The 12,637-nt window shown below is 38.7% G+C and overlaps 1 protein-coding gene across 6 annotated transcripts in view; it reads left to right on the top strand.

Annotated features, from left to right (window-relative positions):
* Positions 1–12,637, top strand: part of LOC138757491 (kelch-like protein 5) — a 114,365-nt gene that overhangs the window by 42,118 nt on the left and 59,610 nt on the right. For 4 of the 6 annotated variants that reach the window (XM_069924930.1, XM_069924929.1, XM_069924934.1 and 1 more), the window contains exons 3-5: positions 1,321–1,500; positions 2,751–2,887; positions 9,354–9,550. In XM_069924930.1, the coding sequence (XP_069781031.1) occupies positions 1,358–1,500; positions 2,751–2,887; positions 9,354–9,550 (477 nt within the window). In that variant the 5' untranslated portion in view covers positions 1,321–1,357. The remainder of the gene's footprint in view (positions 1–1,320; positions 1,501–2,750; positions 2,888–9,353; positions 9,551–12,637) is intronic. The other 2 variants (XM_069924932.1, XM_069924931.1) reach the window with 1 other exon arrangement.

The following is a 12,637-nucleotide window of genomic DNA, read 5'->3' as shown; positions in this document are numbered from 1 at the left end:
TGCACTCCTACCACCCTCCCCCAGTAATTTCCTTCCCTATCTATCTCTCCACCTCTTCCACCTTTATTTGTCCAATATTCCATCATCTCTTGGCCCCTCCCATTTTAACTTTAGTCTTGACAGAGGATCCCAACCTATAAGGTTGACTGACCATTTCACTCCAAGGATGCCACCTGACCTTTTGAGTCCTTCCAGCTTTTCTTTGTTCACTCAGAATGCACAGAGGATTTGTCCAGATAGATCAGGAAAATAGGTAGGTTAGTAATTTTGATGTGGACTTCAAATTAAAAGTGTTTTTGACATATATATACTAAAATGGCCATGAAGTTTCCTTAGCAGTCTCCATAAATAACTTTTTTATAGCAGATCCCATGTCATATTGTCATAGGGGACTCATTTTACTTGTTTAGTCATCTCCATCCAGGCATTTTGATCAGAAAGTTCTTCTCTGCTCCAAATAGAACAACCCTCCTTTCAGGTGGCTTCTGGCTTAAACCCAAGAGTAGGATATCGAAATTCAGAACCTGCCCTCGTCCCTTGCTTGCTTTCATCCTGAATTATCAGAAGAATATCAGGTTTGATATTTTTTTAACTGTTTTAACTTCAGGAAAATTTTCAGGATATCCTATTCTGCCCAGCACAAGGATCCCAGTTCTATTGATTGAAGGGATTGCATAATCTACAACACTAATTTAAAAGAGTATGTACACTTTGGTTAATGTCGAATTTATATAATTAGATGTGGACCTTATCAGAGTGTCTAACTAACTTTTGTAAGATCATGCATTTTGAATAGACATTTCACCTTTGCTGTCCATCTCTAGAATAATTTAGTTACTGCGTTTGTTCATTCTAGAATTGTAAGATTTAATAAGTTTTTAACTTTTCAGATTAGTTTAAAATATTACTGAAGCATTTTCAGCTTTGCCAATCTCCATGTTGCAAACAAGTCTTTAACATTTGAAGGAATTAATAACAAACCAACATACTTTAAAGTTTAGTTATATAAATATATATATTGAACATAATTTAGAAGTGGAGTATGGTTTGTAATTGCAATTCAAGAAAGTACAATATTTTTTAACATTTCAAACAACTTGCATTTGTTGTTTTTGACTTGTCAGCTACAATTTGAATAGCTACAGCTATAATCATGAAGAAAATGGCCCTGCAGTGTTCATTATATTATCTTCATCAAACTAGTTATGCTTTTGCTTGATGCCAGAAGCCAGTATATGTTGAAATTTGAGTCTGTGTGGGATAATGTCAGTTTTAATCATTTCAAATAATAATATTATTAATGATAGGGCTTTCTCACAGCAGAACTTCAAGCAGCAGCCGGACCGTGTCCCCAACAATGGATCCTTCTGCCCCTGAAGAGTGTTTTCAGGCATTAAACCATGCAGAACAGACCTTCAAAAAAATGGAGAACTACCTTCGACACAAACAGCTGTGTGACGTAGTGCTTCTCGCTGATGACCGAAGGATTCCTGCTCACAGGTGAATGAAAAAAATAGATCAATTATTTTGTTCTGTAAATTAAATCAATTTCCAACCTTTTCATTACAAAATAAATATTAGACTTTTAATGTCCTCAAAAATTTGTTAGTAATAGTATTATCTGTTTCGGCCTCCTTGTAAACTAAGGATTTCAATTTAAAAAAAAACATATAATCTAGATGCTTTGTTTAAAAAAAAATCTACATTCCTTCAATACATGAACATACCATTTATTAAAATTCAGACCATCAGTACTTTTTAAAAAATTCATGTTCTTTTAATGCTCATTCTTAATTGTCATTTGAGAGATTGGAGGTGAGCCAACTTCATGGATTGTCTTTGCAAAGAAGGACATGTCTTAGTGCAGTTAGAAAGCGTATTCCAGGGTTTTAGTCAAACAACAATGAAGCAATAGTGACACATAATTTGGAAGGGAATTGTGCATCTCAGATGGGTATGGTTTAATTCATTAATTTGTTAATTAGTGTTGAGCTTTTCATGGTCTTCATACAGATCCATCATACTCCTGAGGTCTGGTGGATAAAATGTAAAATCTGTGTAGAATCAGGAGGTAATACTCACTATGGGAAACCCAGCCACTGGCCTGCTAGTCCAGTTAAGTTTCTGGTCAGAAGTCATCTAGGATGTTAATACCTGAGGACTCCGTGATGGAAATAAAGTGACAAATGGAGTTACTTAATCTTTCTCCTATTAGAGGTAGTCATTCACTTCAACCCCAGAAGAGCATTTATGGGGTCAATCAGAGGCAATGTCCAAATGTGGTATTATGCACAGGCAGCAAGCAGAAGCATTTGGGGTGGCACAGTTAATCCACCTGACACTGACCAATAATTGAGAGTTGATTGCACAGTTCTGGGTGAAGTAAAACTTTTGCAACAGGTAAACAATCAGAAAACTAAAGACAAGTACAAATAGGTTATTTCCCTCGTGATTTCTCACCTGTTGGTCTAGAACTAGTTGGTCATCTATGTCCAGGGCTCTAATTTATGGATCTAAATTGGACCCTGAGTTCAGTGAAAAGGTTATTATCCCTAAATTTTTTAAAATATATTTTACATTTGCACTTTGTCTTCTGAATTAACTGTCAAAATTAAAATAGCCAACAATGTCTTTATTCTCCACAACAAATTACAATAGATTTCCTAAAGTGAAATGCATCAAGGTGAGTGAGCATATGTTGGTGAAGGTTATGAAGGCTGTTAATAGCTGATTTCTTGTTCTTTTCCCAGGTTGGTTCTCTCATCAGTTTCAGACTACTTTGCTGCAATGTTCACAAATGATGTCAGGGAAGCTAAGCAGGAAGAAATAAAGATTGAAGGTGTTGACTCAAATGCACTATGGGCATTAGTTCAATATGCCTACACAGGTAAACAGAAAAGAATCAACTTTAATACAACTGTTGCATTTAACAATTTTGTTAAACTGTTCCAGAGAAACTTGCAAAGTGAACTTCCTAAATAGTGTGTTCTTTCTATTAAGTCCGTTTATAATAAATTTAGTATTAGTTGTAATGTGCAGTAGACTACATAAATGATAGTTCTATTTAAGCAAGCTGAATAAGATTTTGCTTTCATAAACAGCAAAATCTTCATTGGTATCAAGTCTAACATTACAACATTCCAAAAGATGTTTCCAGGGACATCTCCAAACAAAATGTAAGAATGCCGAAATACATCAGGTATCATTAGGGGCAGATGACCAAAACAATTCAAGGGTGCTAGGTTTGGAGGATCATTTTGAAAACAATGAGCAAGAGGGAATGTTTCGGGATAGAGATCTGTTGTTTTGGGCCTTGCAACTTGAAGGAAGGTCACCAAATTTGGAAATGAGGAGTGCAAATTTCTCAAAGCATTGAAAGGCTGGAGGAGATTATTATGATTGGAAGAAAGATGGGAGGATGCAAGATAGCCACATACCTTTGACATACGACGATAGAAGGATGGGGACCTTAAACTCATGGTTGCTTAGCTAAGAACCTGTGAGTATCATCATTTCCAGGAGACTGATAGTTTCTGTCTATACTACCTGACTCATTGAGTCCCTCCAGCTTCTCTTTGTTCCTGGTACTGCTGGTATTGTCAGAATAGAGGTGATAAAGTAGACTGATCCATTCACTTTTAGATAGTTGCCTGATGGTATTATGGAAACCCAGTGGTCATGAGTTTAAATCCCACCATAACTGTGAATTTAATAATGTAGTAATTTGTGGGCTGACATTACAACTGAAAGGTTTGATACAAAAGAGCTCACCATCCCACCTAGTTCAAGTAGTTTGAATTCAATATTTCTTGATGAACTGTTACTGCCTTGTATATAACGTATAACTTCCAGCTCAATATTACCTCCTTCTTATCGCTTGCCCAATGCTATGTAACATCATTCCCATGGTTCAGTATTTTCCAAGATAAATCTGCTCACCTTCATCCTCCAAAAAGACAATTCCATGATGCAGAAAAATTAATGCATGAGTCAACTGGATGCAAAATTACAGCATCCCTGCTTGGATGTGACTATGTTACGTGAGACTTAAATCAGGTTCAGTGGGTTCACAGAGAAACTAGAAAGTGAACTTCCTAAATAGTGTGTTCTTTCTATTAAGTCTGTTTATAATAAATTTAGTATTAGTTGTAATGTGCAGTAGACTACATAAATGATAGTTCTATTTAAGCAAGCTGAATAAGATATTGTACACACAGGGGAAATAGTCATAGGGAAGACACAAAGCAACTCTTGGTACTAAAACAATATAGGCATTCACATTGGATACAGCGATCTCTGATACCAGTGGCTGCCTACTCTCTATTTCTCTTTATTACACACATGCAGTAATATTCAGTAACTAGCACACTCTTACAAAACAGGGACTTCAACATACACTCCCAATTCCCTGTACCAACAGGGTGCTAAGTATTCCCACACAATACTACAGTCCCGCTCTAAGTGTAGTGCATACTTTACCAATGACTCCTCCAGCAATATCCATAGTTTGTGACCTGACATAGAGCAGTGCTCATATTCAGGACCAAGGAGCAAAGAGAATGATCGGCTGCACGAGGTCAGCTTTTAAAATGCCTGCACACAATCTATTTCCACATTGCAACGTACTTGCGCTGGGCAAGGCATTGGTACATATATAACCTTTGTAAACGGGAAGTATACAGACTGGCTAATAGTGACGTCAGACTTCCAACTCGGCTGACACCATGGTACTTAATTGGCATTAACATGATGTTGTCTGCAAACATAGTTCAAAATTCAAATACATAACAGCATACCTGCAACCAAGCAGAATTTCTATTTATCAGTAACTGTAAACTGTACTCAAAAAGAAAGAAAATCCAGCATTTTGAAATATTGCACATGGAATGCAGAATCTTCTTGGTTCATGAGATCCCCTCTTATTTACAGGTTTGATAATTAATTAGAGGACATGAGAATAGCAAGAACTTTAGATGCTGGAATCTTGAGCAAACAGTGAGAAACTGGAGCAATTCAACAAGGTTTGAGAAATGTCCCAACCCAAAACATTGACTGTTTCTCTCTGTCAAAGCAGCCTGACCTGCTGAGTCTCTCCAGCTTCTTATTGTTTGCTAAATTAGAAAACAGTTTGATTAGGAGATTGTTTGATATTCAGATACAGAATTTAGATATCTCAAGAGAGTGCTGTGGTTGATGTTACACCTGAACCCCCCACCCCAACACCCTCCCTGTTGCTACCAGACAGGAGGGTTTTAATAATGTATTCTGGTGAACAATATAAAAATGAGCAGCACAGAAGAGAAAGAGGAGAGGGATTGCAGAGCAGAAGAGAAGTTATAAAATAGGAAGTTCTATAGTAACATTTCAAGAATTGACTCCAAAACAACAAACTCAATCAAAGACTAATTTAAGTACTTGCATATTATTTATTTATTTTTCTTCTGTATTGAACCGTCAATGTGTTTACATATCTTTTCTTGAGTTCTGTACAGTGTTTTGCACTACCAATAAGTATAAATTCTGCCCAGCCTGCTGGAAAAAGAATTTTAGAGTTGTAGGTGATGTCATGTATGTACTTGAACCTGAACTTTGAACTTAAGGAAATAGTTTGGGTATATCCATGCATGAAAAGGAAAGTGACTCATTCTTCCATAGAATCATACAAAGATGACTACAGATAATATAGTCATAGAATAGAACTAGATCTACACTGCAAGTGACAGTGAGGGTAATTGTGACTTTTATTGCCTCCAAGATGAGATCCTGGGGACATAGTATAATTTCAAAGTTCGTTCCAAGTTGATACACATGGGTTTGGTGGGGGGTGGGTTGGAGGGTTTCCACCTATCCATCTGACCCAAGGATACCTCCTGTCCCATCTATGCAGAAGATTGCACTTTCCAATTTTGCCTCATCCATCACCTTAAAATCCACAGATATAGAGTGAAAGCAGGTCATCCTAAAGTCCTGAGGGATGACCCCAAGAAGAAGAAGAAGAAGAATCACAAGTGATTGGCTATCTCAAAGTCCATCTGCTCTGCATTCATTCTGCCTGTGTAGTCAATGACTAACCCCAGGAGCAATCTGGATTTATTCCTCTAATTTTAATCATGTCCAACTGATGATGGCAAAATATGGAAAATGGCATCCAGTAAATCCCTACCTTCAGATATCAATCTAAAACCCACGCAAGCAGAGACAGCACAGCTATCACCATACTGCCACCCAGAATCTTTCTCTGGAGTTTCTGCTGCTTCTGAAAGTACTTAACAATTTGTTGTTAAATAGGCCTCAAGATTTGTTATTGTCTGAAGCTTCGAAATAACATGAGCACTGCCATTGCCATTGCAAGAATTGGAAAGGTCGTAGAGAAGGAGAAAAAGAAAAGGCAACATTGGAAGCCCATTTCTTGCCAACCAGAAAGGGATTGAAGAATGTTGTTTCATATTTCAAGAAACTGAATTCCGATTTGCTATTCCATTATTGTTCCCAGCTTAACATCTTCAAGTTCAGGCTCACCATTTACAAATGTAAACTAATCTTTATACCAAAAGAGTATTCAAGAGTGGCAGATTGAGTGATGGCACCATTTGTTGACATTGTTTGCTGTCTTCTTCCATCATTCAGTTAAGTTCTTAGTGGGCTGTCTGCCCTAAGGGGATGACATCTCTTTTGCTCTCCACCTATGTGATGAGGCTTCCGGAGCTGCATCAGAAAACCCCGCATGTTCTGCCAACACTTTCATGAACTTACCCAAGTCTTTAGAATGATCTCCACCACTGGTTGCAGACAAAAAAAACCCACTTCCTATTTAAGAGGTATAGGCATGGCTTTAATCCGTGTTTGCTAGCTTGAGCTAGTGCTAACCACTCATAAAATTGAATCCCTATCAACTATAGAGAGCTTAATCATGATATTGCGGCATGAACTTTGTGTGTGTGTTTTGAATAATAAAGTGAGTGCAAATTAATCATACTTTGCTTTTCCAGTACTTGTTTCCTTCACAATCTAATGCTAGACCCCTTGAAAACTGCCACAAAGAGGCAGTTTCATTTTATTTTCATTTTAGAAAAGAGCTTTTGTATGCTTACAAATGTAGCATGACCAGGCTTTCCCACAGTGACATATAACTATTATAAAAAGAAAGTAATGCAATTACAAAGGGAGAAATCTAGCTTCTTGCCACAACTACCCAGCCAAGAGTAAGCTTATTTGGTTCAACATGTGCAATTCTAGTTGCCTAATTACAGAAACGATGTGGAGGCTTTGGAAAGGGTACAGGTTTACCAGAATGTTGCCTGGTTTAGAGGATATGAGTTGTGGGGAGAGACTGGACAAACTAGACTGAAGGCAGCTGAGGGGAGACCTGATGGAGAGCTATAAAATCATGAGAGGTATTGATGGGGTCAGTCAGAATCTTTTTCCCACTGATTTAAGAGGCTTCAAGAGAGACGAGTATGAGGGAGATGGAGAAATATCTATCTAGGGCAAACAGCAGAGTTTTAGTTTGATTTGGACATCATGTTTGGCACAGACCTATGGGCTGAAAGGCCTGTTCCTGTGCTGCTCTGTGTTCTCTGCAAATCTGAGTTGCCAAGCAGGAATAGCACTCCTACCAATGAAATCTCCTTTCACATACCTGTGCCCTTTTTCTCCTATCCATTGAAATTAACTCACCGGCTTAAAGTATTATAATACAGGTACTCCCCGACATCCGACCTATGCACTTTGTGTCCATCCACATATACAACCAAAAATTTGTTTAAAAGAATATAAAGAAAAAATATAAAATTTACGTGGTTTATGTTGTATTTGACAAACTCTAACAGGGATACAGGGCATATGAGAGCAAAATGCTTACTTACCTTGTTAATCGGCATCCCGGGGTCTGTTGGCTGGGTGCGGCCATCTTGATTCCTGCGCTCATGCGCGAGTCTTCGGTTGATGCATTGGCGGTTTGCATATTGGAGTTCGGTTGGTGCATGTGCAAGAGTTAAGGGCACAAATTCAATATCGTTAGAGCACTTAACTCTCGCTTATGTGCCAGCCAAATTCCATTATGCAAACTAACTGCACATGCTCCAACCGAAGATTCGCACATGCGCACAAGAATCAAGATTGCCGTGGCCAGCCTACAGGCCATGGGATGCCAACTAACAAGGTAATTACACACATTTTGGGTCTTGCATGCCCTATTATAGTTTGTCAAATACAACATAAACTGCGTAAATTTTATATTTTTTGTTTTTTTTAACAAATATACACAATTCCAACATGCATCCATTTTGAGAAACAACTGATCTTTCAGTCCAAATTACAGTCGTAAGTTAGGGAGTAAAAGTATTTGTGCTTTTACTGCTGCTTTTAGCTGAACAAAATTACAAATGTCAAACAGTACAAGTGTCTGTCTTTCTCCTCATATGGCTGTAGCACTGGATACAAATTGTATTGGGTCTCTTACCATTAGCATCAATGAGTTTCCCTTCCAACCTTAAGGTAAACAGCTGGTCTGGATCAGAATATAGTTGATGTAACATGTCTTTGATAACATATCATTAGAAGGAACAATTTCTCTCAAGTCTGCCACTCATCCCTCCGTCCATGGCCAATGTTGCCCCAGTCATTGTGTTGATTGAGAGTTGCTAGATAGATCAGACAGGACCAAATAGGTAGTTAAACATAGTTGGGAAAGGATGAGATGATGTCAGCCAGAGCGATCACTTTAGATTAGGTCATAGTGGAATTCAAAATGAGTAAAGCTCAATAGAGTGGCAGGAGAATGAGGTGACCAAGGGCACATGGGAGAGTTGACTGAAGACAAAAGTCAAAGAAGAAGGACAAAATGCAAGATGAATAGCAGAATATAAGAGACTAAAGGAAGGAGCAAGGTGATCCAGACATCTCCTATACAAGATAAAATCATTTGTGCAAAAATGTTATTAACAGATTATAATTATATAAGGAGCTAATATTAACAATTGTTAACTAAATTACACTAGGATTTAAAATAGAGCATGTGTCTTGATTATTTTCTATTTCCAACCTGCATTTTTTATTAATAAACATCTTCGGACTCATTCCATCTATCTCTAAGGTTGAGATCTTCAAAACTGGATAGATTTATCCTGCATGCTCTTTCCATTTTATGTGCTGCTATAGTTATCTTTTGGTATAGTTTTGTCACTAAAGAAGTCAAACTTGAACATGCTGTAAATTAGGCATTGCATGAACACAAGTAATACAGTGGCACCATTTTAAGCCATTCTTTTTGAATAAAATTTAATCAGAATATCCATAACAAGTTTCTTAACAAGGTTAAAAAAAAAGTGCATAATTTACTTTTTTTTCTTTAGGACGTTTGGAATTAAAAGAAGATAATATTGAGTGCCTGTTATCTACAGCCTGCCTGTTACAACTGTCTCAGGTTGTTGAGGCATGCTGTGGGTTCCTGATGAAGCAGCTTCACCCTTCCAACTGCCTTGGAATTCGTTCATTTGCAGATGCACAAGGCTGCACTGACCTGCATAAAGTGGCTCACAATTACACCATGGTATGTATTTAGAGGGATGGTTCTTTCACAGATCATGTGTATGGGTTAGTTGACACCATGGTATGTATCTGAGGGAGTGGCTCCTTCACAGTTCATTAATATCAGTTAGATCAATGTCTCCTTCACAGATCGTTAGAAAAGGTTATGTGAATGATGGTTCAGTAGAGGAGGTGTCTATAAAATGCTGAAATGTGGCCATAGTTAATGAGATAGCATAGATAAATCGACAATTGTGTTCTATGTTCTAAATACTGTAATAGTTTGATAATATAATTAGATACATTTTAGTTAAATTAATTAAAGTATACTCCAAGCCGCCTGCCCTCCATGGGGAATGTGTTGCATTAATATTCCTGTTACATAAGAATTGCACCATAAAAACAATTACTGTACATCTCTCTAGTATTCTATGCATAAATCTGAACAGAATCGTTTATTGTCATGAACATGTCACAAAATTTGTTGTTTTGCGGCAGCATTATTGTGCGAAAATTGCTATAAATTATGTTTCTATAAATACACTAAATAAATAAATAGATAAATAAATAGAGAAATGCCAAAGAAGAGAAAAAAGTCTGGTTCATTGTCCATTCGTAAATCTGATGGCAGAATGGAAGAAGCTGTTTTTGTACTGTTGGGTGTTTGTCTCAGGCTCCTGTACCTCCCTCCTGATGGTAGCAATGAGAAGAGGGCATGGCCAAGGTGGTGAGGGTCTTGAGACACCACCTCTTAATGGATTAAAGACTAATACATATGATGGCACTGGTCGCGTTCACAACCCTCTGTAACCTTTTCCTGCCCTGTGCATTGCACCTCCATACCAAACAGTGATGCAACAAGTCAAAGTGTTCTCCACAGTACACCTGTGGAAGTTTGCAAGAGCCTTTAGTGTTATTCCAAATCTCCTCAAAACCTTAAAATATAGCCTGCTGGCAAGTCTTCTTCATGATTACATTGACATAAAGGCCTCAGAATAAATCTTCAGAGATGGTGACACTCAGGAATTTTAAGTTCTTTACTCTTTCCACTCCAAACCCCCTCGATGAGGACAAGCTTGTGTTCTCCTGGTTTCCCCTTTCTGAAGTTCACAATTACTACATTAGCTTTGCTAACATTGAGTTCAAGGTTGTTGTTGTGACACCACTCAACTAGCTGATCTGTCTCACTCCTGTATGCTTCCTCATGGCTGACTATAAATTTTTGAATAATTTGTTAAATGTGTCTTCTCATCACCATTTATAAATCTTTACACCATAATTTGTTTTAAGGCTAATCAATATTAATATAAAATATAGAAAAAATAAATCAAATAAATGATTTGTACTCACTATCAGATGAAGTGCCTAATCTTCAAGGATGTCTGCTAATCAGACTAGTATGAAGGAGTAAAACATGAAAATCTGTACACATTGGTTGAAGTAAAAACACACAAAGCAGAAATTCAACAGGTCAAACAGTCCTTTATGTAGCAAAGGTAAAAATACATAACTAATGTTTCAGGCTTAAGCCCTTCATCAAGGTATGGAAATATGTTGGCAGGTGTTTGAGCAAAAGGGTAGAGTGTGGTTGCAAAGGCAGAAGATGATGGATGGAGAAGGGAGGGAGGGGACAGCAGCAAGCAAGGGGAGGAGGGATTGCTAGGTGAAGGGAGGGAGAGAGGGAAGGGATGAAAGAGAACTAGAAAGGAGAAGGGAAAAGGAGAGGAGGTTAGCAGAAACCGGAAAAATCGATGTTAATGCCATCTGGTTAGAGAGTGCCCAAATGCAAAATCAGGTGTTGTTCCTCCAATTTTTGGGTGGTTTTGGTGGGATAGTATACAAGGCCGTGGACAGAGTGTGTTACAGAACTGGGAGGACAGAGCGAATGTGCTCAGCGAAGCAATCACCCAATCTGCGCCCAGTTTCTCCGATGTAGAGAAGGCCATAAAGGGAGCACCAGATGCAGTAAATCAGTCCTATGGATACACAAGTGAAGTGTTGCTTCACTTGAAAGACCTGTTTGGGGCCCTGGACTGTGGTGAGGGGAAGAGTGGGTGCAAATGTGGGACCTCCTGCAGCTACAGGGGAAGGTGCTGGGGGGAGATTGGTGGGGAGGGATGAGAACACAAGGGAATCTAGTACTGTACTACCCCAAAATATATCTGTAAATAAACTAAAACTGTCTTTTCACTCATATTTTACACTTGAAATAAAATTCAGTTTGGCTAATTTTCATAAAAATGAAATCATCTTGTGTCAGACAGGCAGAGATGTTACCACATAATCTAGCCTACCATTTAAACCAAAATGACTTGATTATAAGTTTTAAAAGGGCAGTGCAATTTACTTGCAATGATCTTAACACTCAAATGGCATTTCATCAGGTTCAACATAATATTAATACTCTGAAATTTTTTCCAATTCCATGAGAATTCTGAATGTATAAATACTGGACAAATAAGTTTACTGTAATGTATAACTGATCAGTTGAAGACTACCATACTGCAATCCACTGAAGAGGTACTGGGCTTCTCCTCCAGGAAAAACAAGGACTGGTTTGACGAAAACAGCCAGGAAATCCAGGAGCTGCTGGCAAAGAAGCGAGCTGCCCACCAGGCTCACCTTACAAAGCCGTCCTGTCCAGAGAAGAAACAAGCCTTCCGTCGCGCATGCAGCCATCTTCAGCGCAAACTCCGGGAGATCCAAAATGAGTGGTGGACTAGCCTCGCCAAACGAACCCAGCTCAGCGCGGACATTGGCGACTTCAGGGGTTTCTACGAGGCTCTAAAGGCTGTGTACGGCCCCTCACCCCAAATCCAAAGCCCGCTGCGCAGCTCAGACGGCAAAGTCCTCCTCAGCGACAAGATCTCCATCCTCAACCGATGGTCAGAACACTTCCAATCTCTTTTCAGTGCCAACCGCTCAGTCCAAGATTCCGCCCTGCTCCAGCTCCCTCAACAGCCCCTAAGGCTAGAGCTGGATGAGGTTCCCACCCTGGATGAGACATATAAGGCAATCGAACAACTGAAAAGTGGCAAAGCAGCAGGTATGGATGGAATCCCCCCAGAAGTCTGGAAGGCTGGCGGCAAAACTCTGCATGCCAAACTGC

Source organism: Narcine bancroftii, chromosome 3 (assembly GCF_036971445.1).
Source record: "Narcine bancroftii isolate sNarBan1 chromosome 3, sNarBan1.hap1, whole genome shotgun sequence".
Taxonomy (NCBI): Eukaryota; Metazoa; Chordata; class Chondrichthyes; order Torpediniformes; family Narcinidae; genus Narcine; species Narcine bancroftii.
Note: the sequence above shows the minus strand (reverse complement) of the source record. Positions and strands in the feature narration are given on the sequence as shown.